This window comes from Rattus rattus, chromosome 1 (genome assembly GCF_011064425.1).
Source record: "Rattus rattus isolate New Zealand chromosome 1, Rrattus_CSIRO_v1, whole genome shotgun sequence".
In the NCBI taxonomy this organism is placed as follows: domain Eukaryota; kingdom Metazoa; phylum Chordata; class Mammalia; order Rodentia; family Muridae; genus Rattus; species Rattus rattus.
The window spans coordinates 229,253,076-229,279,255 of record NC_046154.1 but is presented as its reverse complement, the minus strand read 5'-3'; the positions used below and the strand labels follow the sequence as shown (position 1 = coordinate 229,279,255).

The 26,180-nt window shown below is 40.1% G+C and overlaps 1 protein-coding gene across 8 annotated transcripts in view; it reads left to right on the top strand.

Annotated features, from left to right (window-relative positions):
* The window catches only part of Enpp2 (ectonucleotide pyrophosphatase/phosphodiesterase 2), a 112,508-nt gene extending 87,554 nt beyond the window's left edge, over positions 1-24,954 (top strand). For 3 of the 8 annotated variants that reach the window (XM_032915476.1, XM_032915499.1, XM_032915507.1), the window contains 10 exons: positions 470-557; positions 720-807; positions 1,888-2,072; positions 4,444-4,495; positions 14,939-15,075; positions 16,123-16,258; positions 17,163-17,240; positions 17,890-18,022; positions 19,297-19,453; positions 24,308-24,954. In XM_032915476.1, the coding sequence (XP_032771367.1) occupies positions 470-557; positions 720-807; positions 1,888-2,072; positions 4,444-4,495; positions 14,939-15,075; positions 16,123-16,258; positions 17,163-17,240; positions 17,890-18,022; positions 19,297-19,453; positions 24,308-24,478 (1,225 nt within the window). In that variant the 3' untranslated portion in view covers positions 24,479-24,954. Of the gene's footprint in view, positions 1-469; positions 558-719; positions 808-1,887; positions 2,073-4,443; positions 4,496-13,638; positions 13,714-14,938; positions 15,076-16,122; positions 16,259-17,162; positions 17,241-17,889; positions 18,023-19,296; positions 19,454-24,307 lie in introns of all 8 variants that reach the window. The other 5 variants (XM_032915462.1, XM_032915492.1, XM_032915484.1 and 2 more) reach the window with 3 other exon arrangements.
* Positions 24,955-26,180: the final 1,226 nt, after the last annotated feature.

Genomic DNA, 26,180 nt, shown 5'->3' with positions numbered 1-26,180 from the left:
GGGTAATAAGCAAAGCCATGGCATTAGAGAAATGAACAGACCTCCCTTGTCATCGCCATGGGAATGATGTAATCAAAACAGAGACACTTGGCTTCAGATCTTTTCAGGGATCCTATGTACCTCCAAATTTACTTTTTTTCCTCTTTAAAAGGAATTTATTGATCATATACAAAATAAAGAAAACTATATATCACAAACATACACTATGTACAGCAATAAATACACGGGGGCCAGGCCCAGTGCCACCCCTCCTGGACAATAATTTAGCAATAAATACTGTGCAGGGCACTTGTGGCACCAAGGCTGCTGCCCGCTGAGGCCAGGTGACTTGATCACTCTCTACTGATTCAAAGTCCAGGCCTCAACTTGCAGCCAGATCCCTATTGGCTCTACCTGTCTCCAAATTTGCTTTCTTATCAGCATGCTTTGGGGCAGAATCCTAACTGATCATAAAATTGTTTTAATGTAGGAAACCTTTGGACGTTTATAAGAAACCGTCAGGAAAATGTTTTTTCCAGGGTGACCACGGCTTTGATAACAAGGTCAATAGCATGCAGGTATGTCTACAAAACTGAACTGAAATTGAATTTCACAGTTTTCAGGGGTGGGAGGACGGAATCATGGGGTTTGTGAAGCTACAAGGAACTCAGACACGGAAGAGATGCTGTTCGTGGAAGCAGAAATGGTTAACTGTGTTTCTTTTCTTTTTCTTTTGGAAGACTGTTTTCGTAGGTTATGGCCCAACTTTTAAGTACAGGACTAAAGTGCCTCCATTTGAAAACATTGAACTTTACAATGTTATGTGCGGTAAGTCACTCGTTCAATCAAACCCGGTGAAATTTTTGGTCAGTGAATTTCCTTAGTGCTAGAGAAAGAAATGAGGTGTCTATGTTCTAAGACTCTCTGCAAAAAAAAAAAAAAAAAAAAAAGTAACTTGCCCATTGGTTCAAAGGACAGAATGTCACCCCCTTCTAAGGCTTCTTTGTGTTCCTTCAACAGTTGACTAATGGGGAGTTTTCACAGTGTTGGTGTTGGCAGCCCTTGGCTGATCTAACATAGCATTACAGTTTGACACCGTTGGTCGGAGACACGATGAAGCAAGAGTTCCACGCAGACAGAGCGTTCTCCCACCTCCCTCTCTCACATTGCAGCCCAGTGAAAAATTTGCCAGCTTGCAACCCAGCCAGCTATTTATGTGTTCCTAATTATTTTTCTTCCTTGAGCTTCTCGTTGCTGAATGAGGACAGCTTTTCCTATTTAGTAAGGGAGTGCCAGTCTGGTGGTTAGAGGGGGAGTCTGAAAGTCGGGTCTCCTGGGTTCTTTTTCCCAGGTTGGCTGCTTAGCTCTTCACTGTCCTGTCTCTCAGCTTAGGCAAGTCACTGTGTGCCCACTTGGCAACCATTCAGTTGCTGTGAAATCAGCCCGTTTATCCCTCGGTGGCCCATCAAGGCACATCGCCAAAGCCTCTTCTTGTCCCCACACTTTTGTAGAGTGCATTGAAGGGCAGGCTGTGGGCATTTATTGATTATGCCTTATTTCAAAATTTTGTTTTAAAAAAATCTTGAAGAAGTCCAGAAGGGCAATGGTATCAACATTGTCACACACAGAGACAATGCCTGAGTGAACCATTCCACTCCAGGTTCATGAGAATGACATATTCATGCTCTGGCAATGAAGAGAAGTGTTATGTCAAGAAGTGTTAGCTAGACATTGTAAGGTCGGAATGGTTCAGAAGTTGTGGAAGGAATGGCTGACGTGGTAGTTTAGTTTGCTCACTTGTGATTTGTGTTCAATATTTATAGGCTCCTGGAAGGTCAAAGGTTTTGATTCTTACCATATCCCATGGGAGAGCAAATGAGAAACACTGCATCCTTTTCTTTCCATCAGATCTCCTAGGCTTGAAGCCCGCTCCCAATAATGGAACTCATGGAAGTTTGAATCACCTATTGCGCACAAATACCTTTAGGCCAACCATGCCAGATGAAGTCAGCCGACCTAACTACCCAGGGATTATGTACCTTCAGTCCGAGTTTGACCTGGGCTGCACCTGTGACGATAAGGTAGAGCCAAAGGTAGAGATAATCTTCATGCTTTATCATGGAAGTGGTTGTTTGGTTTGTAAAGCACTGTTCAGTAGAACCATCTGTGAAAATAGAGTTGAGTTTTAACTCCACTATCTGAAATGGAGCCAGTGACTGATTATGGCTGGGGGTGAAAATTCTCACTTTATTGTTTTAAATTTAAGTTTAGTATGCTGAATATGGCCTATGGCTACCATTGTAGACAGTACAGGTCTGGAGAATGAAGGGTCAAAATGTTATTTTCTGAATTCACAATATACAGTTAGAAGCTGGCTCTTTTATGGAATTATGAATTTCCAGTGATTCATGGTGAGCCATGAATATCACTGAGTTGTCCATAGGTAGCTATGTCAAAGTGGTTTTGAAAGATACTTGTACTTTTAAGGGATTCAGGAGAACTATGTGCAAAACCTGGGCTGGGTAGATGGAATTCTCTGGGAAATGGGGACAGTTCCAGAGCTGGCAGAATACGTTCCAAGGCCTGAAAGGTGAGGGCAGATAGAGAATTACTAAGGAGATTGGCAGGAGACAAGAAAGGAGGAAGGGACCCGGGGAGAGATAATTGTGTTTGTTAGAACACTGTGGCCTGGAAGTAAAGCACCCTAGGTTCTATTGCCTCTGCTCGGCTCCAACTGTCTTCCCTGGTAGAGCCTGACTGTAAGCCAAAGAACAACTCTTTTCTGCAGTCCCTAAAACTCACCTTTCTAGGTGAGCGGGGTGAGGAAGGTACAGGATGGGATGTCCTTGGGAACACCACTGGTCTTTTTAAATACAAAACGACAACATCAACAAAACAAACAAACCAACAAACAAACCCCAAAGTCTTAAGCAATAATTTACTTATTGACTTTTTTGAGTTAGGATTTTTATATCTGCCAACCAGTGCTCCTATGAGCAGAAATGAACCAACGCTTCCACAGAATTGAGAAGATGCCTGTACAAACCAAAGGTGTTGGTTCATTTTTATATGCTGCTTAATTATAGGTAAAAAGGATGCGTTTTTTTTTCTTAGCCTCAGAAAACAGATAATAAATCTCCTATTGCACAGTTTCTTTTTCTTACCATTTGTCCCCTCCCAGGATTCCTAGGAGCATTGGAGACACGGTTGTAGGCTCTAGAGTGAGAGGAATATGTTTTTTCCTTCCTCTATATTTCTGCATTCATCTCCTTCCTACCTTTGTTCTTGATAAGAATCTGAGAGGCTAATGAATGAAGAGGAGGCAACACTAAGAAGCTAGGTTTGTGAGACTGCCCAAACCAATAAAAAGGATCATAAATAAGTTGAGAGGACTGTATAGTTGCATTTGCTTTCTGTGTGCCCTCTAGTATAGACATATTTTGAATATATTGGCCAAGTATATTACATAAATTTTGCATTGATGGATTTCTCAAAATATCTAGCTTTCCTCCCACCCACCCCCATCTTTTGTTTTTAGCTTCTTCTACAACATAGCATTAATGGGATTCTGAAAGTAGTGTGCAATTCTCATGCCTGACTCTGTATTTTTACATTTGTCATATATATATATGAAAAAGTATATATATGAAAACATATATAAAATATAGTACATGAAGTATCTTAATGCATCTCAAAGTAACCTATGATATAATTTTGCATATGGGAAATTTTAATGTGGCTGCTATTGTAGGCTCAGGATCCTGTGATTGATTAATCATTATTTCTGAAGTACATTTATGTATATTACTATATGAACCGGTAGGTCACATTTTTCATGGTAATTACTTATTTTGATATATTGATAGATCATACTGTTTATATTCATCTTACTGTTTAAGAACATTTGGTAATTTTCAAATATTAGCTTTACGGTAAATCAGTGGACATTATTGTAAATGGGGTTCTATCATTAATGCTCGGGAGTCTCAATGACAGGTGATAGGTACAAGTGCTGAGCAGTGGCTTTCAGAGTTGCTTGGTTATTACTCTCCAGAAGTATTGAGTCATGACTGTTTGACTTTGATCAAAAACAATTTTATACATCAGTTTGGTGGATCAGTTTAGTGTAGACAGGAATTAACCTGAGATATGGGGTACTACTGTCACTCCCTCATATGTATGTGGCCCAAATAGCTATCCTTACCAGCCTGGGAAGCTATGGCTATTACAGACTTAAGGGAAAGGAACTAAGTCAGTTGGAGATGAATGAAGATACTCACATACATATAGGTCAAGTTTAGAATGTAAGTGTGAGTTAAAGCAGCAGCTTCCCAGGAATGTTTACCACACTGATGGACATTGGGGCTTTCTTTGGGACTTAGCTAAGTAGAAAGAAGAGAAAAGGAGAGAAAAAAAGAAATCCCTCATTTGCTTTCTTTCCTTTTCTGGTTTTTACATGTGAAGAACAAATTGGAAGAACTCAATAAACGCCTTCATACCAAAGGATCAACAGAAGGTAAGGGAACATTAAAAACCTACAAAATCTTCAGCAGAGGAATGGATTCAAAAAATGTGGTGCATCTACACAATGGAGTACTACTCAGCTATGAAAAACAATGACTTCATGAAATTTATAGGCAAATGGAATAAACTAGAAAATATCCTGAGTGAGGTTACTCAATCACAGAAAAACACACTTGGTATGCACTCATTGATAAGTGGATATAGTCAAAAAGCTCAAATTACCCAAGATGCAATCTACAGACCACAGGAAGCTCAAGAAGAAGGATGACCAAAATGCAGATGCTCCCACTCCTTCTTAAAATAGGGAGTAAAAATATTCATAGGAGGGGATATGGAAGCAAAGTTTAGAGCAGCAACTCAAGGAATGGCCATTCAGAACCTGACACACATGTGGCCTATATATATACAGCCACCAAAACTAGATAAGATTGAAGCTAAAAAATGCATGCGGAAAGGGATTGGATATAGATCTCTCCTGAGAGACACGTCTAGAGCATGTCCAATACAGAGGCCAGTGCTAGCAGCAAACCACTGAACTGAGAACAGGACCCCTTTGGGGGGAATTAGAGGAAGTATTGAAAGAGTTGAAGGAGCTTGCAACACAATAAAAAGAACAATGCCAATCAACCAGAGCTTCCAGGGACTAAACAACTACCGAAAGACTATACATGGACTGACCCAGGGCTCCAACAGCATATGTAGCAGAGAATAGCCTTGTTGGGGCACCAGTGCAAGGGAAAGAACTTGGTCTTGCCAAGGTTGGACCCCCAGTGCAGTGAAATATGGGGGAGGGCAATAAAGGGGATGTATAGGGGGAATACCTATATGGGGGAGGGGGAGAGGAGGGAATGGGGCTTATGGACAGGAAACCGGGAAGGGGAATAACCTTTGAAATGTAAGTAAATAAATATATAATAAAAAATAAAAAGCCCTGAAAAATAAGATTAGACTCCTAGTTTTTGAAAATTGATCATAAATTAGAGTGAGAGAGATGGCTTGCTGTTCTTCCAGAAGATCTGGGTTCTATCCCAAACATGGCAGTCCAGTTCTAGGCGATCTGATGCCCTCTTCTGGTCTCTGTGCTCACCAGGCACACACGTGGTTGGAAAACATACATGCAGGCTAAACACCATACACATAGAACAAAACAAACAACAAATGAAAAAAAAAATCAAAGACTTCCTATTACTTATATGATGAGCACAATATTTTTAAAAAAAAATTCTATATGTATTGCAAATTGTTTTCTATGAACACAATGTGTCAGCTATCTTGGGGGAAATTTCTATTAGTGTTTTGAATTCTTTTAATATCATTAAAGCTCTAAGAAAAAGAAAACAAATCTACTGGGTACCTAATGGGTCACAGGGCCTAACAGGGCCTTCTCTGCTGGGAATGGTTGTCACAGTGAGAAAGTATTAGCTCCTGGAGCTTAGCCCAAAACTGGTGTGCCTGAGGATCGGTGGGCAAGTTGTAGTGGAGAGAGGTGCCTAGAGGAAATCAGAGTTTCTCCATAACACTCAAGAGTTATAGCTACCCTGACCAGTCTTCTTTTATTTTACACTGACAATAGCAAGCACATGATAGTAAGCTTGTGATATGACAAAACCCAACTCAAGACAAAACCAAGAATCCCAGTGACATTTACCACGGAAGAAGGACATGTGTCTTGTTCGCATTTTAGTGTATGGAATGTAGGCTTAGTGCAGTTTCCTATGATTATTGCGGAATCTGAAGCGTTGCCCCCTATGGGACATGCCATGCTCATGGCAGCACACAGAACTATGTACTAGATATCAGCACTCAAGTGATGTCATTTCTACTCACAGCTCACCAGCCCAAATCAGAGTCATGACACCAATAATGTAGAGAGTAAATTCTTTTGATTGGAACTCTGTCCCGTAGGTCACATGGCTACAAGTTAAAACAGAAAATAATTAGGAACAATAAGACATTCTATGAGGCAATTTCTTCCTTTTGATTAATTCTCTCCCCCCCCCCTCTCTCTCTCTTGAGATAGCCTCTCACTATGTAGCTTCGGCTGTTCTAGAACTCACAGTGTAGGCCAGGCTGACTTTGAACTTACAGAGACTCACTCACTTCTGCCTCCTGAGTGCTGAAATTAAAGGCATGTGCCACCATGCCTAGCCCTTCCTTTTGATTTTGAAGTTCTAGAACCTAGAAGAAGAGGGAGTGGGGAGCTGTTCGAAAGGATGGGATGACTTTCTCAGACAAAAAGAGATGGACTGAAGAAGCAGATAGAACAGCACAGCAGCCTCTCACTCTGTGCTAAAGATGCACAGATATCCCCCCGGCTATCACTCGAGCCATCAGCTTCCACGTGGTCCTGTTTATCGGATGTATGTTTCCCATCTGACTAAGCAGAGGCTGAGGAAGGAAGGCAGCAGCAGGTTTTATTTACTTGCCTTGCTTCCTTTTCTCTAAGAGTTTCATCTTTCTTCCTTCTCTGTATCGCCCACCCTCCCCCTTTCCCCTTTGATCACAGAACACACAGGCCTCCTGGCATGTAATTGGAGAGCACAGTATTAAAGGCAGGATTTTGTTGGTAGAAGATTTACATATCTCCCACAAACTTTATGAGTGACCTGAAAGTTTGGCACCTAACTTTAGTGTACTGTAGTATCCTTATAAATGAACGAGAGCCACAGCAAACATGCGAGTTCCCATGCAAAATACAAGGGTGGTAGGGTAGGAAGTCTCACAGAAATAGCACCAAGATGCTCCTAAAATGACTGCTGGTTTGTTCGTTCTGACTGCCTCTCCGTGGACTCTTGTACATCCTGGCTGTTCTTGCTCCTAAAACATTTCTACCTGCCTCACAGTTTCTGCATCTAGTCTGTTGGTGTGTAGGCATTGTGCTCGTGTGAGAAAGTGGTTCCTGTAACCTAGCACAGTCCCCCAAGCATAAGAGAAAGAGGCCTTGTCCTGGTGAATTTGTGGCTGCCAGGGCTAGAAGGAACATTAGTAATGTTACTTCTCTGCAGCTTTGTTCAGGGTTGTCCATCAGTGCCATATGTGTATCATGGAAGGGTATTCATATGGGCGTTTGTGGAGGGAAACCATATGCCCTTATTTACTGTTTGTTGGGCTTTAGCTAGGACTGACTTTTGTGTGTCTGAGGCAGCACCACCCACCACTGATGGCTTTTAACCTGTGGCTTCAAAGGATAGCAGAAAATATTAGAGGATAACCATGACAGCTGCATTAGTTATTTTTATGTTGAGTGAAGAATGCCTATCAGATCCCATTTGAGTCAGCAAGATTTATTCTGACTCACGGTTTGAGTCCTTCCTGAGGGGGAAGACATGGCTGAACACTACCAGTTCATGATAGGCTGGAGCATGTGGTAGAGAGGCAGCCTTGAGTGAAGCTGGAACCAGGGCCATGGCTGTCACCTTCAAAGGCCTGCCCCTAATAACTTACCTCTACCAGTCAGATGCCCAACTGACTATCCTCCTAATGCAGCACCAACAGATAGGAAAAGCATTCAAATGCCAGCTTGTGGGGAACATTTTCAGACTCAATTCGTGGCAGTAGCATATGCCCTGGGTCTGTTCATGGCCTATGGGACCAAGCTTTAAGGACATGAGAGACTTGAAATAATGTTGCATTATGTGAAAACCATTTCCTTGGTTAGATTCTGGAATTTGTGGAAAATAGAAGTGTTGTCTCTTCCATGTGTCTTGAATTTCATCTCTGTTACTTTATAACTTCTATCTCATTCATTTCTACAACAGCAAGGCAGGATGTTCTGGTTCTGAGTACTTTATATGTTATGCATTCAGGCTCCTATTTAAAATATAATTGTATGCATGCACATGTGTGTGCATGCATGCGTATGTCTGTGCACATTTATTATATTCGGAGTAACTACTTTGACTTTCTGACTTTGCATATGTATTGAACCTTATAGAGCAGTATATAAAGCTAATATTCTGCATGCAGATGTAAAGTCTTTTTGGTTTTGGTTATTAGTGTAAAGTAGAAATGCAGGTCATTGATATGTTATACACTGAGCCACATGTAATATTGTAGCATTTGTGTGTCACTGTTTTATTGTCCTACATTGTGAAATAAGCCAGATGTTTATGCAAAGCACATGTGAAAGCTGCATATTCCAGTCATGAAACAGCCTGGAGTCTATTTGAGGTTAAAAAAGTATTAAATTAGTCTTATGTGATGTTTTGCTACCAATATTTACATTGTTATACAATCAAGGCCTGTGTAAAATAAACAGGAGGAAAACCATGGTCTTCAGAAATGGTTTGCTGAAGTCATTCTACTTCTAGGTAGGTGGCAAATTCTACATCTGTGAGGCATAATGGCTGTTGTTTTTCAGTCACAAATAGCTGGTAGAGTAGCAGACCTGGTATGCAATGAAAACTCATTTCCTTGTGACACTGAGTCCGCCCGATTAAGGAATGAATGGCATGGAAAAATGGAGACTTTCTCCAAAGGCAGTTCTGGCATTATAGCCAGAAGGGGAAGAACTATACTAGTTAACTTTCATCTTAGTCTTTTCTCCATTGCTAGAAAACACTCTGCATTTTCTTAAGCAAAGATTGGGGTCACCTTTGTATGAAAAAGAACTCAAGTCATTTTAATGCCTATGTATGTTTCACACTTTACATACCATATGAAGTTAATTTCTATAAAAAAAAAAAGACAGTAATTTTTTGCTAAGTGGGTAGAGGAATCCTGACTATTGCTCAGAGACCCCAGAGGCCTTCCTTTTGGCATCCTGAAATGTTTCCTATCTCCTTTCGTTTTTGAAGACTCTAGAGTGTCAAAGAAGGGATGTGACACACTTGCTGTTCTCAGTATAGGTGTGTCTGTGCAAAGCATTTGGAAAGTGCCTAGCACTGGAATTGCTTATGACTTATAGTAAATACTGATGATAGACACTAACTTTTACCTATCGGTGTTCTTTGATGATATTGAAGTTCAGCTATAACTATAACCATGACTGCTTTGGATGAAGATTGAAGTTGGCCTTTGTTTCTCAATGATGTAACGTTTCTGAAAGATAGAAGACATTGAGGGTGGGGGTCAAGTGGTAAGAGTTACAAAGTCAGGCAGGGCCGAGCTGAGATTTGACACGAGCTGGTGGTTTTTGTTTTTTGTTTGTTTGTGTAAGAATGCCCCTGGGGGTGTTAGGAGAGACTGTCAGGCTGCAGCTGTGTCCAAAGTGCCGATAGATGCTTTGATGCAAACTCTTGTCTTCACTGGAGAGTCCCATGTTACCTTGGCACTATTCTGCCAGAGCTTATGTTCAGGAAGAGTTGACCCTTCCTTCCAATAAAACCTTCAATAGAATAATACAGCAGGTAGCCTCTGACTTGAGATTACCCAAAAGACTAGGGAAGAGAATAACTAGAAGTTGGGGCCTGGATTTGGGATAGGCCGTACATGCAACTTTACTTCATCAATGAAATAGAGATGATCCTGATGAGTCCAGTCTGTCTCAAATTCTATTAGGCAAGCCCCATGTAGAAGTCCAGACTTTTTATCTAATTTTGTTTGTTAACTGATTGCCAAGTAACATGTGATTGGTATCATTGGAGACAGACTATCTAACCCAGATTAAGGCCCTGTCTTCATAGAATTGCTGTTCTGTTGTAAGGTTTAGCAAGCAGATGAACTCCAACAGAATGTTTTAATGGTGGAAGTGAAAAGCACAAGAAAAGCAGTGAATGACAATAAGTGCTTGTGAGGACACAGGAAAGAGAAAGGGGACGGCATTGACTTTTTTTGTTGTTGGTAGAGATTTTGTGGTAAGGTTTAAGGATATGTTATTGTGGGAGTGAATGTTTAAGCAAACAAAAAGGGAGAAGGATTCTCATGTGGTTCCAAGTCCATCTGCTAGAGTATGAATCAGGAAGCGGAGTGGGGGAGAAGAAACACAAACTCGAGTCTGCATGACTAAACTCTGGAAGACAAAAAGAGTGAATTCTGGGGAAGTCCACACCACTTAAAAAGATTCGTCTCACGGTTTTTGCCAAATGTGGTATGTGGAGGGGAACTCTGGCATAAGCTAAAATGCCAGAGACTCTACTGTAAACACGGAGCTTGGGTGTGGAAGGAAGGCTGTGTCTGGAACTCTGTGCAATAGGAGCTCAGCCTGGGAAGGCATGGGACACACTAGATCCACATCAGGAGATCAGCAGAAGGACGGAGGGAGATGCCTCACGTGTAAGGTATCTGCCACACAAGCATGAGGACCTGAGTTTGGATACCTAGTATCCATGAAAAATACCAGGTCTGGCACGATTTTGTAAGCCCACCCCCACCCCTGGACATTGGGGGATGGGCTGGAGGAGATAGATTCCTCCCTAGACCTTACTGTCAGTCAGTCAATCAGTGAGCTCCAGATTCTGTGAGGGAGCCTATCTCAATAAACAAACCTGATAATCAACCTTTGAACTCCATATGCACATGCACACAAGCATGAGCAGGTACATATTTAAGTCACACACACACACACACACACACACACACACACACACGCACACACACACACACGCACACATGCACACACACACACGCGCGCTCACGGAATGAATCATGTGAGAGAAGTTGGTTAAGGGGGTGTTAACGTGCTTTTGGACAGGTGGAAGTACTTCAAAAGTTCTATGACATAGTAGGGTAATTACTGTAAAAACTTAATTGTATATTTTAGTGCTACTAATAAAAAAATCTTGGGTGCCTCCATATACAAAAGAATCATTCATATTTAAGTTGATTACTATCCCGATTAGATTGATCTGACCATTATAAATTTTATATTGGAATTGGGCCACATACATAGGTACAACAATTGTGCCCATAAAATTTTTCTAAAAATATTTTTTTAAAATTAGATGCTTTAAAATGTCAGTCCTCTGCATAGATTAGAAATCAAGGTAGGGAAAGCTAAAAATGAAACTAGAAGAGTAAGTTGCAGAAACAGAGCTTGTGGGCTGTCCTTGAGACAAATATCTTAGCATATGTGAAGACTGAAAGTCAAGTCCATTTTGTGGTCTGAGTAGGAGCATTTTGTTAAAGAGAAGTACAATGTACGTTATAGAGAAATGCAGCGTGTGGTTTCCCCAAGATGTCCAAGACTAACAGAGCTGGGCCATGGCTAGACCTGTGATTCACAGACACAATGATAAAATAACAACCTCACTCCTGATTCTGAATCTCAAAATGTATTTTTCCTATTGCAAAGATGATTTCTCTTCTTTCTTGCATGACTTACGCTACAAAGAGATCTAGGTTGATTTCTGGAGATTTAGGCGGGAGTTTGGGAAGGTAGTCGATGTCATTGTACTTTTTTTTCCTTGAGCTCAATAACGATTGGGGGAACAAAAAGCAAATGAGATAGTGGTAAGTTTATGCCCTGGCTGTGTTCTAGAAGCTGCAGTTGTGTCAATAGCTTGAAGCCGTGGAGTTATTTTCTGAAGCAAAGGTAATCTTTGTGTACTTAGCTGAAGAGCAGACAGAGATGGACGGGGAGGCCTCCCAGGGAGACTCTTCAGCCTGGCCTATCAATCTCATGTCTCACCTACCCTTCTCCTCACCTACCCTTCTCCTCACGTCCCTTCCATCTTGTTTGAACTCTGGGACTTAATTGTTTGTCAGACACTTTTGATGGTTGTTAACAAATATCCAAGGGCAACAGATGTAATTTGGTGTGTGGATTGCACTGGTTTAATATTATTTTATTTGCCCTAGAAAGGTCTTTTTTTTTTTTAATGCCACCTTAGGCCTATTTGCAATGTTTCTCACTGTGTTACCATACATAAGTCTGTGTGGATACCAGAGACTGTATAGCCTGTGCTACATGTTGGTTATAGATGGCAGGATTGTTGTTGGACTGTGAGCTCTTTGAGGACAAGAGTCCTAAGCTATTGTTACTCATGGTCTCCATTCTCTAGCCCAAGGCCAGGCAGGAAGAAGGATTTTAAACTTTCAGTGGAGGGATATGCAGGAGATAAGTGGCAGGATTGGGCCTGGGGAGGTAGCTCAATTAGCAAGGTTGCTGCTAATTGAGTGTGAGGACCTGAGTTTGCATCCCCAGCCTCTAGGTAAAAAATGGGCATATCAGTGCCTACATGTAATCTCAGAACTGGGGAGGCAGAAACAAGCTGATCTTTAGGGCCATTCTAGCCAAATCAGTGACTTCCAGGTTTAGCAAAAGACCATGTAATAGAAAGTAACACAGAGAGAGACAGAGACACTTGGTACTGACTTCTGGATATGACAGGACATGTATGTGCACCTCCCTCCCCCACCACGTACCCCATGAACACAAACTAAGTAACAAGGGTGATGGGGAAGAATATAAATTATCACTGGCAGAGAGGAAAGAAATCACATATATCATATAGAATTCTTTACAACAGTCATGAGCACTACGCTTACAAGCAAACCAGACCCCTGGGGAGAGTTATGGTGAAAAATGGCAAGAAATTCACGAGGTCCGAAGGAAGGAAGAACTGGAGATCTAGATCATATGCACCGTTGTTTGATGAGTGCTCTAAGGGGGGCGGGGATGTCACATGTGAAAAATGGCTGCTCATTGTTGACCTCTTAATGGACCAGATGAAGGAACAGGCTTTAGTATGAGTCTAGAGAAATACACTGGTATCTTAGTCACTGTCCCGTTGCTGTGAAGAGACACTGTAACAAAGGCAACTCTTATAAAAGAAGCATTTAATTGGGGCTGGCTTCCAGTTTTGGAGGCTTAGTCCATTATCAACATAGTGGGGAATGTGACAGCAGGCATGGTGCTGGAGAAGTAGTTGAGACTTAAAGCCTGATCTATAGGCAGGAGGGAGAGGGAGAGGGAGAGGGAGAGGGGAGAGGAGAGGGAGGGAGAGGGAGAGGAGAGAGAGAGAGAGAGAGAGAGAGAGAGAGAGAGAGAGAGAGAGAGAGAGAGAGAGAATATCCCTCCAACAGGCCCAAGCTCCTAATCCTTCCAATACTGCCACTTCCCGATGACTAAGCAGTCATATATATGGAATTTATGGGGGTGCATTCATATTTAAACCACCACACTTGGTAAACTTGAAGACTTAACTGATAAAAAGAGAATAGCTTCTCAAAGAACTGTGATACTTCTGCTTCCAGCTGAAACCGGGAAATTCAGAGGCAGCAAACATGAAAACAAGAAAAACCTTAATGGAAGTGTTGAACCTAGAAAAGGTTTGGTCTGAGTTTGGAAGGAAACTCAGGGTCAGTTTATGACCCCCCAAGTACTATTGCTGGGATTTGCTGGCTTTTAATTTATTAGACTTCATTTATTTAATAACATTTTGGCACATTCTGATTCTTAGGGGCGGACCCCCAAGTTTGGCAGCTTAAACAAGGCTTCCACATCTACTGCAAAGCGCAGGAAGCCAGACTACCCAGAAGTTGCTTGCGTTGGGATAGAATGGGCCACTCTGCCGCAAATCAGCACTTCTGCTTGGGAGGGGTCTATGAAATACTGTGTGAACATTTTTTTCTCCACTACTTGCATAGAGGAGTTGTACTTTAATTAAAGCAACATGTATATATAATTTAATAAGTGCCTGCCAGAGTTTCTCTAATAAAAAAATATGGTAGAAGCAGCTTTTATTCTAAATCATTTAGGGAATTGTGAATTTGCTAAGCCTCAATCTCTAAATATGTGGGTGTGGATGGACCCCAGTTTCCATAAATTTATGGAAGTTTAGCCTATCCCAAGTGGGCGAGCCAAGCTCCAGGCTTTTTTGTTTGTGGGTTGAAATAAAGGCTTCAGTACTAAGCTCTCATCTTTCACCTCAAAGGGTAAGCAAGATTTCAGTGACTGTCTTCTTAAAGGAGCCCAACTCTGCATTCCGGGGTCTTACCTGAGGTTGTTAATAATTGAGCTTCTCATCTGTATTTGAGGGGCCCTCTTAAATACCCTGCCAATGTTATCTATACATGTTTCTTTAAGTCCATGCCTAAAGCCACTGCTGCTAACCTCTCTCTCTTTATGCTGAAATAATGCATATTTCAGTTCCAGTTTGCAAGCCACACGGTAAGAGAGAGCCGCCATCTTAATTGAACCCTTGACTAACCTGATATACCTCTTCAGGGGTCAAATCATTTAATTATATTCAATCTATTCCTATTGGCTTTCCATTTAGCTGACTCATCTTAGTATTTACTGGATGTTTCCTTTTTATACAGACATTAAATCTGACAATTTCCAAAACAATTCTGGTTTTGACCCTTGGTAAGATGGTCAGATAAATCACAGAAGTGTTAGAAAAACTAACTTGATCAAATTAAGGAGAAGTCGCCGTCTAATTAATAAGTAAGCTAGCAAACTGTAGGCAACTTGACTCCTCTTCCAGTATTTTACATTTGGTGTAAGGTTGACTGTGCACTGAATATATTTTCTTCTTCCTTTCTTTCCTAGAGAGACATCTCCTGTATGGACGGCCTGCAGTGCTCTATCGGACTAGCTATGATATCTTATACCATACGGACTTTGAAAGTGGTTATAGTGAAATATTCTTAATGCCTCTCTGGACATCGTATACCATTTCTAAGCAGGTTATTGAGAAAATTGGGGATTATACTCTTTATTTGATACAATGAGTGTTTGATTAATAATAGAATTTTACCTTAATTTTTCATGATTGAAGAAACCTGTTGCATCTACTGTAATTGTGTGTGTGTGTGTGTGTGTGTGTATGTGTGTGTGTGTGTGCGCATGTGTATACGTATGTGCCATGGCATGCCTTAGAGCTCAAGGGTGGTTTATCAAGTGTGTCTTAAAAAAACACTTTTCCTGCTTCATTGCAAGGCATGACTGTTCTATTGTAATATGTTAACACACTAGAAAAGAGAGAGAGAGAGAGAGAGAGAGAGAGAGAGAGAGAGAGAGAGAGAGGGGAGAGAGAGAAAGGAGAGAGGTATATATATCCTAAAGGGGATGTGTGTGTGTGTGTGTGTGTGTGTGTGTGTGTGTGTGTGTGTGTGTGCGTGTGTATACATATGTGCCATGGCATGCCTTAGAGCTCAAAGGGTGGTTTATCAAGTGTCAGTCTTAAAGGAAACACTTTTTTCTGCTTCGTTGCAAGATACTTTAAACTACTTTCAGTTTTCTGACTGTTCTATTGTAATATGTTAACACACACACACATACACACACACAGAGAGAGAGAGAGAGAGAGAGAGAGAGAGAGAGAGAGAGGAGAGAGAGAGAGAGAGAGAGAGAGAGGAGAGAGAGAGAGAGAGAGAGAGAGAGAGAGAGAGAGAGAGAGAGAGAGAGATATGCTGGGTGGACAGCTAACAGCTAAGATCAGCCTGTCTATGCTTCCTCTGCACTTTAACAGTAGGATCTCCACTTTATGTATTGTTTAACTTCAGACATTGGTAAAAAGATTCTACTGCGGAAAATGTAAGAGTTTGAAAATTATTGGCTTATTGTATTTAAAACAAAGGGCTTAAAAGAAGAAGTTAGAATATCAGAGCATTGACTATGGTAAGGTGGTGAGTTTGGGTTTGAGCCTTTCAAAGTAGGTGCTCGAGCTTTGCTCAAGTCGTTTGCTTTCATCTCTGGAATAGCCTCATTGAGGCTCTCTATTCCCCATGCAGGCTGAGGTCTCCAGCATCCCAGAACACCTGACCAACTGTGTTCGTCCTGATGTCCGTGTGTCTCCAGGATTCAGTCAGAACTGTTTAGCCTATAAAAATGATAAACAGATGTCATATGGATTCCTTTTTCCTCCCTGTGAGTTGTAGCATGTTGGGCTCTGATCCCCTCCCCCCACCTCCCGCCGTGTGTGTGTGTGTGTGTGTGTGTGTGTGTGTGTGTGTGTGTGTGTGTGTATGTGTATGCACATGCGCACGCTCCCATGCCTTTGTCAGGGTGAGAGGTATATTCTGGAGTTGGAAGCCTGCTGGTTAGGATTTCAGTGGTTCCAGGTTTCTTCATGGGAAAGCATTTGTGAGACTGTGAGATTTTCCCAAAATGAGCCTGAAAATGGCCGGCTTTCAAATATCCTGCTCTTCTGGAAAAGTCTAAAGTCTAGAGAGGGGAAACTTGTTTTCCTCCATATTGTTAAAGGGAATCTGAAAGAAACAGTAAGTTAATGGGAGATTAGTTCTTTCTAAGAAAGGTGTTTCGTTTGAAGGTTCCATATGGTTATATGATGAGCGTTTGTCATTCTGTATCCCCATTGGCTTCTTTCAAACCTTGTCCCCTGCTGGAACCCTTCTCACCACGTTCTGCTCCTCTTTCCGTGCCCCCGTTTTTTTGTGTGTGGCCCGTTGAGTTTAATAAGAGTCATTTGCCTGAGTGTGGGAGGGAGGCTATTAAGTGGCGAAGTCCCACAGAGGTGATTTCCTGAGAACAATTACGGCTCATTATCTTAATGACATTTTTTAAAAAGAGTCTAGGATATAATAATGAAATCAAAGAACTACAACTAGGTAGGAAGAAATGGGCTGTAAATACTTCCTGGGAGCTGTTAAGGGATGCAGAGTGACTGAGTGGAACTGTTTGGTGAAGCTGCTAAAGGGAGATAAAAGAATAGGTCCACTGGCTTCAAACTCTGAGTTGGAAGACTGAGTTTTCTGTTGATGTTGAGATTGGTAAGCAATGGACTCTGTTTGTTCTCCCACCTGATGTTTAGACCTGAGCTCCTCCCCAGAAGCTAAGTATGATGCATTCCTCGTAACCAACATGGTTCCAATGTACCCCGCCTTCAAACGTAAGTACAATATTTACCCAATAAACTGCTACTTAGAAGATAAATATTTTAAATTTGCCACTTACTTTTTCTACCTCCACACTGATTTTAATAATACCTTGCAACTGTTCGGCTTATAAGTTGTGAAGATATTTCACATGAATTCTCTGTAGATGAGCTACCTGGGCAGGAAGCCGGGGAGTCATCTAGCCCTTGCTTATAATTAGGAAATTGCCCTCATAAGAAGTGACCCAGGTCATGAAGTGGTAGGGCCAAACTAAACCACAGTTGCATTTTTTCTACCCTGCAGTTCTTTCTATTTTTAATGCTTATTATTTTTGTGATGGAGTCTTACTGAATTCTAGAGGTCACTTGCCACTTCACAGCATCTATGTTTTTTATTGAGCATGTCTGCAAAGGTCATGAGCACCCTTCTCCTTTAGGGTGATTCTGTTTTCTGAATATTGACCCCAAGACCCAGAAGAAGATTATAAATATTCTTTATCAGAATATCAATTCAGATGATTTTAGGGCCATGAAAATTATTATTTTAACTTCTTTGAACGTATACTTTATTTGTTTACAGGATAAGTATTCTTGGTTAATCGTGATTCTGTGAATTGAACAGAGCATATTTGGGCATGAAGAATTGATTTGTGTCTTTGCACAGGTATTTGGGCTTATTTCCAAAGGGTTTTGGTGAAGAAATATGCTTCAGAAAGGAATGGAGTCAACGTAATAAGTGGACCAATTTTTGACTACAATTACGATGGCCTACGTGACACTGAAGATGAAATTAAACAGTGAGCTTCTTTTTTTTCCTGTTCTGTGTGAAATGCCTAAATTTTAAGACACCAATCAAGGATATTCATATGCTAGAGAGGAGTTTATATGCTTACATATTTTTCTTTGAATTTCATCTTAAGATCTTAGTTGTTTTTCATCTTTGATTGAATATGACTTTAGTAATTAGAATGAAAAATTTTGGTGTTTGTAATAGACACACTTCCATTTTATGATAAAATGTATCAATAATATTTTTGAAATGACCATTTATTCTTCAACAACTCTTCAGTAGAGAAATTGTGATTTTAATTCATTTTCATTATTTTTAGAGACTTTTGGAATCTTTTCTACTTTCTGAGCCAGTATGTCTTATTTGAAAATTGCATATAGACTTTGGTTGACTCCAATTATCTCTCTCCCCTTGGTGCTATTTGGGATATAAAAAGATAATGTAAACTCTTGTGCTTACAAGGAGTATGTAGTCTAATGCATTGATAACATGCACAAATAAACAGAAATCAGCACAGTGTTCGATAATAATGATACTTTGTGAAAAAAATGCTATTTTGAAATACAGATAATTAATAGTATTTTCAGTAATTCAAAAGAAATCTCATCTTAATTATATACTTATGGCTGGTCATTTTTGATACTTTTTAAACAAGATTAAGTCCACTCATAATTTCAAGATTTAGAAAATGATTAAAGTTATAATCTCCAAATCTCCTGAAGAATTTAAATATGTGAACTTTGCTCTACTGGAGAAAGCTCATTCAATAGCCCTAGGCTCATCTGTTCTTGACTATTAGTGCTTCCTTTATATCAAATTCAAGATCTCAGTGTAGACTAAAAGTGCTCTTTTTCCTCTACACCCAGTGTCTTGTGCTTCTAGACCATTTTCTACATCTATGATAGTGGTCTTTCTGGAACACAATCTAGTATGATGCTTCATATCTCCCAATACTTCCATGGAATAGCTCCTAAATTCCATATCTTGGCACCCACAAACAATCACAATTTGACTTTTATTGACCCTTCCAGCTCTTTGCTCGTTATTATTATCCTAGTCACCATTGACTGCCCCCAACTCTTCAATCCAGCCACTTGATTTTCTTGGGATCTCTCTCTCTTCTCACCAGGCTGAGTCAGGTAGACAACTCCAGGCAGAGATAATATCAATCACGTTTAAAGATATACCAGGGGTCTAGCAGAGTGTCTTAGACACCAGTGATGGGTGAGCATTTTTAAGAGAAACTTTCAATGCTCCTTGTAACTTTATTTCCTGGCTCAGGTATGTGGAAGGCAGCTCTATACCTGTCCCCACCCACTACTACAGCATCATCACCAGCTGCCTGGACTTCACTCAGCCTGCAGACAAGTGTGACGGTCCCCTCTCTGTGTCTTCCTTCATCCTTCCTCACCGACCCGACAATGATGAGAGCTGTAATGTGAGTTCAGAGACAGGATGTGCTTTCACATTTAGCTTCTTAACTTATATCCCCAGCATTGAAGCAGATGTATTATCATGAAGCCTTGGGAGCCCCCAAGTGAATGGAAAGGGAAAATGACCCAAACAGAACTTTATTGAATATATAGGGACCTGGTATCCTATAATAATAATTTTGTACTTCTCACTCTGTGTTTGTGTTTGTGCATGTGTGGCGCATGCCTATATGTGTATATATTTAACACAATTCTATGTGTATGTTCAATTTTGCCAGATGATGTGCCTGAATGGTTTCAGCTTCACAAAAGGGCATTGCACCAAAAGGAAAACCACAAAATTTTCATAATAGGATACAATAAGGGTTCAAAAGAATTTACTATATTAAATTCATTTTTTTGTGGATGCTTGAAAATACAACAAAAGCTTGTAAAACACACACCCACACACACATATGTGTAGCATTATTAGTCAGGCTATCTTTTGCTACTGGTTATGGGGACTATGATAGCCATTCCGTAGCACAGAAGCCGGCTGTATCATTTATTGTCACGTGGATAGAGTTGGGGGGCAGAATGGGATCATGAAAAGGCTCTTAGCAGGGGGAAGAGAGAAGGCTCTGTGGTTATGAGCATTGGTTGCTCTTCCAGAAGACCAGAGTTTAATTCCCAGCACCAATATAATGGCTCACAACCATCTGGACCTCTAATCGCAGGGATTCCAATGCCTGCTTCTGGTCTCTGTAGATGCTAGGCATGCACAGAGTACAGATGTCGATGCAAGCAAACTACCCATACTTACAAAATAAATAAAATCTATTACATTTAAATAGGAAATGTCCGGAGCTGTGCTGCGTGTACAGACTTAAAACTCAGGGACAAATCCTATAGTGTCTATATGTACCTTTATGATGATGGAAACTTTCTGCTGCAAACTTGGGTCTAGAATTAATAGTTGATATACATTTATTTCACTTACTAGAAGGAATAGGCATAGGATCTGCAGAATAGGACCGTTAGTCAACAAATTACACTCAAATTCCTAAATTGTTTTAAAGTGTTTTAGAAGAGAAAACACCGTGTTAGACAAAAGCCATACATTCCTAGGCAGCCTATCGTATGGGGCTGAAAATAAGACATGAATGGAAATAGCCACAATGAGAAGCAAAAATCCATAACAATTGGTCCAGCCAAGATTATCATCTTCATGGGCAGTTATGACAATGGCTTCAATTATCGATGAAGAATTTAGGTCATGAATGATCAAAGCATAATAAAGACTTCCAGAGATAATATAACTGTGAACTATGGTATACGAAGCGAGTTACATTCATCTAAAACATTCAGACTTTGTGGAGATAATGTTTTAGACTTGATTTTTACCAAAAGGCTACATAGTGATGAGTGACGTTTTAAAAATTATGTGTAATCAAAAATTTTAGACTGTAGTGGTAGCATAGTAATACTGGTTGTAATAGCTGCAGAAGTAGTTGTTACCATATACTGAGTACATGTTATGATCCATATATTGTATAGGTCCTCAACTATATGGTTCCTGTCATCTAATAACCCTGTAAAGTTTCTTTCTTTTTCCTGTTAACTTCTGAGGGTCATATATTTAATAAAAGATGACGGTTAGTTGGTAGGATGGGGAAGTTTAAATTCCACAGATAATTAGCAGATATCTGTAGAGAACTTTGGCAGTTTTTCTTATTGTGCAATTAGATAATCAAGAAAAAACTGTTTCATCAAAAGAGAAACATTTTAGGTTTTGCTTTAAGGAGATAAATGATGTTGGAGGAGGTTGATCATGGTGTTCAAAAGGTATTGGCAAGATTCATAGAAATGATGTCATAGAAATGACCTGAGGTATCATCTTAGACATTTAAAAAGGAGTCTGGAAGGAAGAACTTCTGTGGCCAGAAGGTTACTGGGGCCCTAAATGTGGCTGGAAAGGAGGAGGAAGGGGGAAACTGAAGTGAGAATAAGCTGCCGCGAGCTTACTGGCATGATGTTTTAGTCATGCTTGTTCATCGGGGAATGCAATTCCTCTTATAACATCGCAGTAATTCCCTCAAGGAAACCTCAATCCTCCTAAAAGCCAGTTGATAGGTAGACTAAACACATATGGGATGAAACTCAAAATTGCTATGAATTTTAAAGGTAAAGTAAAGGTTGTGTAGACAGTTATACATATAGTAGGCTATTTAAAGCACATCTCAGTACTTGGGAAGCCTCCAGTCCCTGCAGCAATGTGGCAATGGTGACTTTGAAAGGCCTGTTCCAAATTTAATGCCAAGACAGTTCTAGGTGACACAGGGTTTTACCTGCAAAATGAAATCTGTACTACTGCTCCTCAGGAGTCTTCCTCTGCTCGCTGGTTTCTGAACCTACAGTAAGTTTGGAAGTTCTTCTAGAGAGTTCATGGCCAGAATGCTTCTTAACTTAAGAATCTCAAGTCCAATAGCAACTTCTCCTATTTTTTAAGTTTACTTGGAAAACTACTGCAACTTGAATCTATAGACCTTCGTTGGGAGAAAGTTTAGGGAAACAGACAATAAATAACCTAGCGTTGTGGAAACAGTTCCGAGGTTAAGAGCACTGGTTGCTCTTCCACAGTACTGGGGTTCATTTGCTCTTCCAGAGGTCCTGAGTTCAATTCCCAGCACCCATGTGGCAGCTCACAACTGTCTGTAATTCTAGTTCCAGGGCATTGGATTCTTCTTCTGGCTTCTGTGGACACCACACACAGGTGGCACTAAAACATACATGAAGGCAAAACACTTGTACACATACAAATAAAACACCTAATAAGGGGTTGGGGATTTAGCTCAGTGGTAGAGCATTTGCCTAGCAAGCGCAAGGCCCTGGGTTCGGTCCCCAGCTCTGAAAAAAAGAAAAAGAAAAAAAAAAACTTAATAAATCGAACTTTTAGAAGAACAAATATCTATAGCATAAGAATAATTATGGACTGTGTTTTTGGTTATGTTAATATTCTGTTATTTATTTTTAAAGCTTTTTCTCTCCTACTTTGGCACACATGAACTGTATATAAACTTTATTACTTTCATATCTTGTCCTTCTAGTTCCATCAGTAATAACTTCCACAAATTGTGAGCAAATATGTTTTCTTTACATGTAGTGTAAAGGCAAAATATGTTTTCTTTATACATAGTGCAGCGTAAATTGCCTTATGACAAATTAGAGACAAGGTTTTAGCATGTGGAAAGCAGAAGAGAATATTCTCAAGGAAAGAAGTAGAAAGAAACAGATTTTTGCCCTTGAATTCTTACCATTCTAACTTGTCTAATTTTGAGTAAGGAAACCCTTTTCCAGCCCTGTCCACACATTCACATACTGCATTTACAAAAGGAACACTAGACTCACTGACCATTGAAAAAAACCCAACAAAGGAGCAAAATATGAAAATTCTCCCAAAATATAACCTCATGCTTACCTTGAGGGGGTCTTGACCCATCAAGAGACCTCCTACTTTGTTAATTACATGGTCATGCTGAGGACTGGTCAGTAGCATTGTGGATAGAGCTAAATTTAGGTTCGACTATACTGGGTGTTGCAGAAATCTTGGTTAGGTTAGGCAGGAGGTTATGAAAGGCCCGAATCCTCTCTCCTGCCTGCAAAGGCATTTCTGCACTTTGCCTGGAATGGCCAGGCATTGGTTTCCTGAACCAACAAGCTCATGATACATATTTAGATTTGGCATGAGTTACTGTCATTCTTGGTTCAGGTCGGTGTGGTTGGAGTTTTCTGAGAAAACCTTTGCAGGTTCACGGGCCTCAATGGTTGGTTCATTGAGATCACTAGTGGTCAAGAGTTAGCCAAGGGAGCGCCTCAACATTCTTGCTCCTGGGCTCTGTAGCACCCTGTAAATGTCTCTAAAGACTCTTGCTGGACACTTCAATTCAGAGGCATTAGGTAGTGGTGTTATTTGTGAAGGCTTTCCTGTCACTGGCTACTAATGAAGGACACTTTTGCTTAATTCATAGGACATTTGGATCTTATTATTTTCCCCCAATGTTTCCTCCAAATTGAAATATTTTTGAGACGTGGGGGTTTCTTCTTCTTTAGTTTCTAATAAGACATGAAATACATTGTTCTGTTGTTCTGTATGGCTTTAGCCTGGAGTTGTTTGTTTGTTTTTGTTTTGTTTTGTTTTTCCAACAAAGTCATTAAGAGATTCCTTTCCTTTCATTGGTGGTTTACTATCGTCTAATTTTCCCTTTCTTTCTTTTTCTCCTTTTATTTTTTTCCTGCCTCCAATCATACTGTTGAAGTAAGCATTAGTAGCCTTATTAATCAACAAAGCATAGTGGAATTAGTAGTTTTACCAGAGAGCCAAATGTGTCAACTGACCTGTTTCAAACTGAACTCACTATCAGACAGTAACTGTCATCTCCTAGATAACTATGGCTGCGAGGACTCTTGTGAGCAGGAATACACACGTAGTTTCCTATGTTAGGCACTGGCTATCTGGTTATTTTGTAAGAGAGAGGAACATTCCAGATTAAGTGTGAGCTGAATCCAACCCTACCTTTGATGGCTGAGAAGAAAAGCAACATGATCAGATTCTGCAGGGTCAACAATTTTCCTCACTTTGATTTGTGTTCTGAGAACCTAGTGAGAACAACTCCTTTTCACACAATGTTACTCATTTGTTTGGTACACCTTATCACTTCGAGAATGTCTACAGGCAAGGAGAGAGGTATTTGTGGTGCATTCCTGACAGATTTCAGTAGAGATAAGAGGGTCAGTGGGAACAATGTGCTTGGGTCTGTGTGCAGAAAATGACCTTGTCTAACCTTGTCTAGAAAAGTCTGATTGCTTCCTTTCCCTTGCAGAGCTCCGAGGATGAGTCGAAGTGGGTAGAGGAACTCATGAAGATGCATACAGCTCGGGTGCGGGACATTGAGCATCTCACTGGTCTGGATTTCTACCGGAAGACTAGCCGTAGCTATTCGGAAATTCTGACCCTCAAGACATACCTGCATACGTATGAGAGCGAGATTTAACTTTCTGGGCCTGGGCAGTGTAGTCTTAGCAACTGGTGTATATTTTTATATTGTGTTTGTATTTATTAATTTGAAACCAGGACACAAACAAACAAAGAAACAAACAAATAAAAAAAAAAAACCACTTAGTATTTTAATCCTGTACCAAATCTGACATATTAAGCTGAATGACTGTGCTATTTTTTTTTCCTCTAATTCTTGATTTAGACAGAGTTGTGTTCTGAGCAGAGTTTATAGTGAACACTGAGGCTCACAATCCAAGTAGAAGCTACGTGGATCTACATGGTGCTGCAGGTTGAAAATTTGCATTGAGGAAATATTAGTTTTCCAGGGCACAGTCACCACGTGTAGTTCTGTTCTGTATTGAAAGACTGATTTTGTAAAGGTGCATTCATCTGCTGTTAACTTTGACAGACATATTTATGCCTTATAGACCAATCTTAAATATAATAAATCACACATTCAGATTTTCCCTGGTTCTGTCTGGCCTTTGTTTCTTTTGTAAATCTGGGTTTTTCCCTCAGGTGTTTTCCCTCAAGGGACATGAGTTTCTTGCATTGAGGCTTCTTCCCAGTTGCTTCCTTGATACTTAAGTAGAGGATGGCATGGGTACATGCATACAGGAAATCAGAACTAGAACAGAGAAAACCATAATTGTTTTGTAAGGTTTTTCAACTTTGAAAAAAAAGTGTTCTCTTGGTTGATTCAGTTCAAAATTGTCAATAGTAGATTCAACCTCAATTGTTTTATGGAGTTAAGGATATATCATTAGTTGATTAAACATGTACAAGGCACTGATCAATTCGCAGACCTACAAAAATAAAAACATCATTAGTCAAATATTCTATACAAAATATCCACCTAGGGGGTAGAGAAATGACTCTCTGTTAAGAGCACTGATTACTCTCCGGGAAGTCCTGAGTTCAATTCCCAGCACCCACATGGTGACTTACAGCCATCTGTAATAGGATCTGATGCCCTCTTCTGGTGTGTGTGTGTGTGTGTGTGTGTGTGTGTGTGTGTGTGTGTGTAAAGACAGAACACATATATAAAATCAATCAATCAATTAATAAATAATTTTTTAAAAAATCCACCCAGCAACTATAGAAAATGTAATGAGAAGAAAGTAAGTTGAGCTCTAGACGTAAACATGTACGTAAACATGTATGTAATAAACCAATCAAGGAAGAAGAGAAGAAATACCAAAGACTATTACTAGTGTAGTTACAGTACAATGTCAGAAGAGAATGAATGGGATGTGGGTGATTTTAAAAGCGCATAGTTATGGTACTATATATACCATATGGTACTATATGGTACAGCACACAGTTAAAGCCAGGAGGTCACTAAATATTGCTAATCATATCATGGAGAAAGATGAAATTGTTTTGTTAACATCAACAATAATACTGTAATGTTGCCAACAATTGCTGGTATTTTTTTATTTTTTTAAATTAAATAGAAACACATGGCTTTATTCCCACATGGTGGTCATCACAGCTGGTCCTTTTAAATCTATTTCCACTACTGTGATCATCACAATTGGACCCTCGGTAGATGAAATGAGTTTTTAAATTTTTACAAATATTCCTTTAAAATACATTAACTTAAGAAAGAAGGAAACATGTCAAGTAAAGAAAAACAACATTCCATCAAAAGTTGGTATGTGCCGGGAGTGTGTGAGCATTCAGAGATGAGAGAG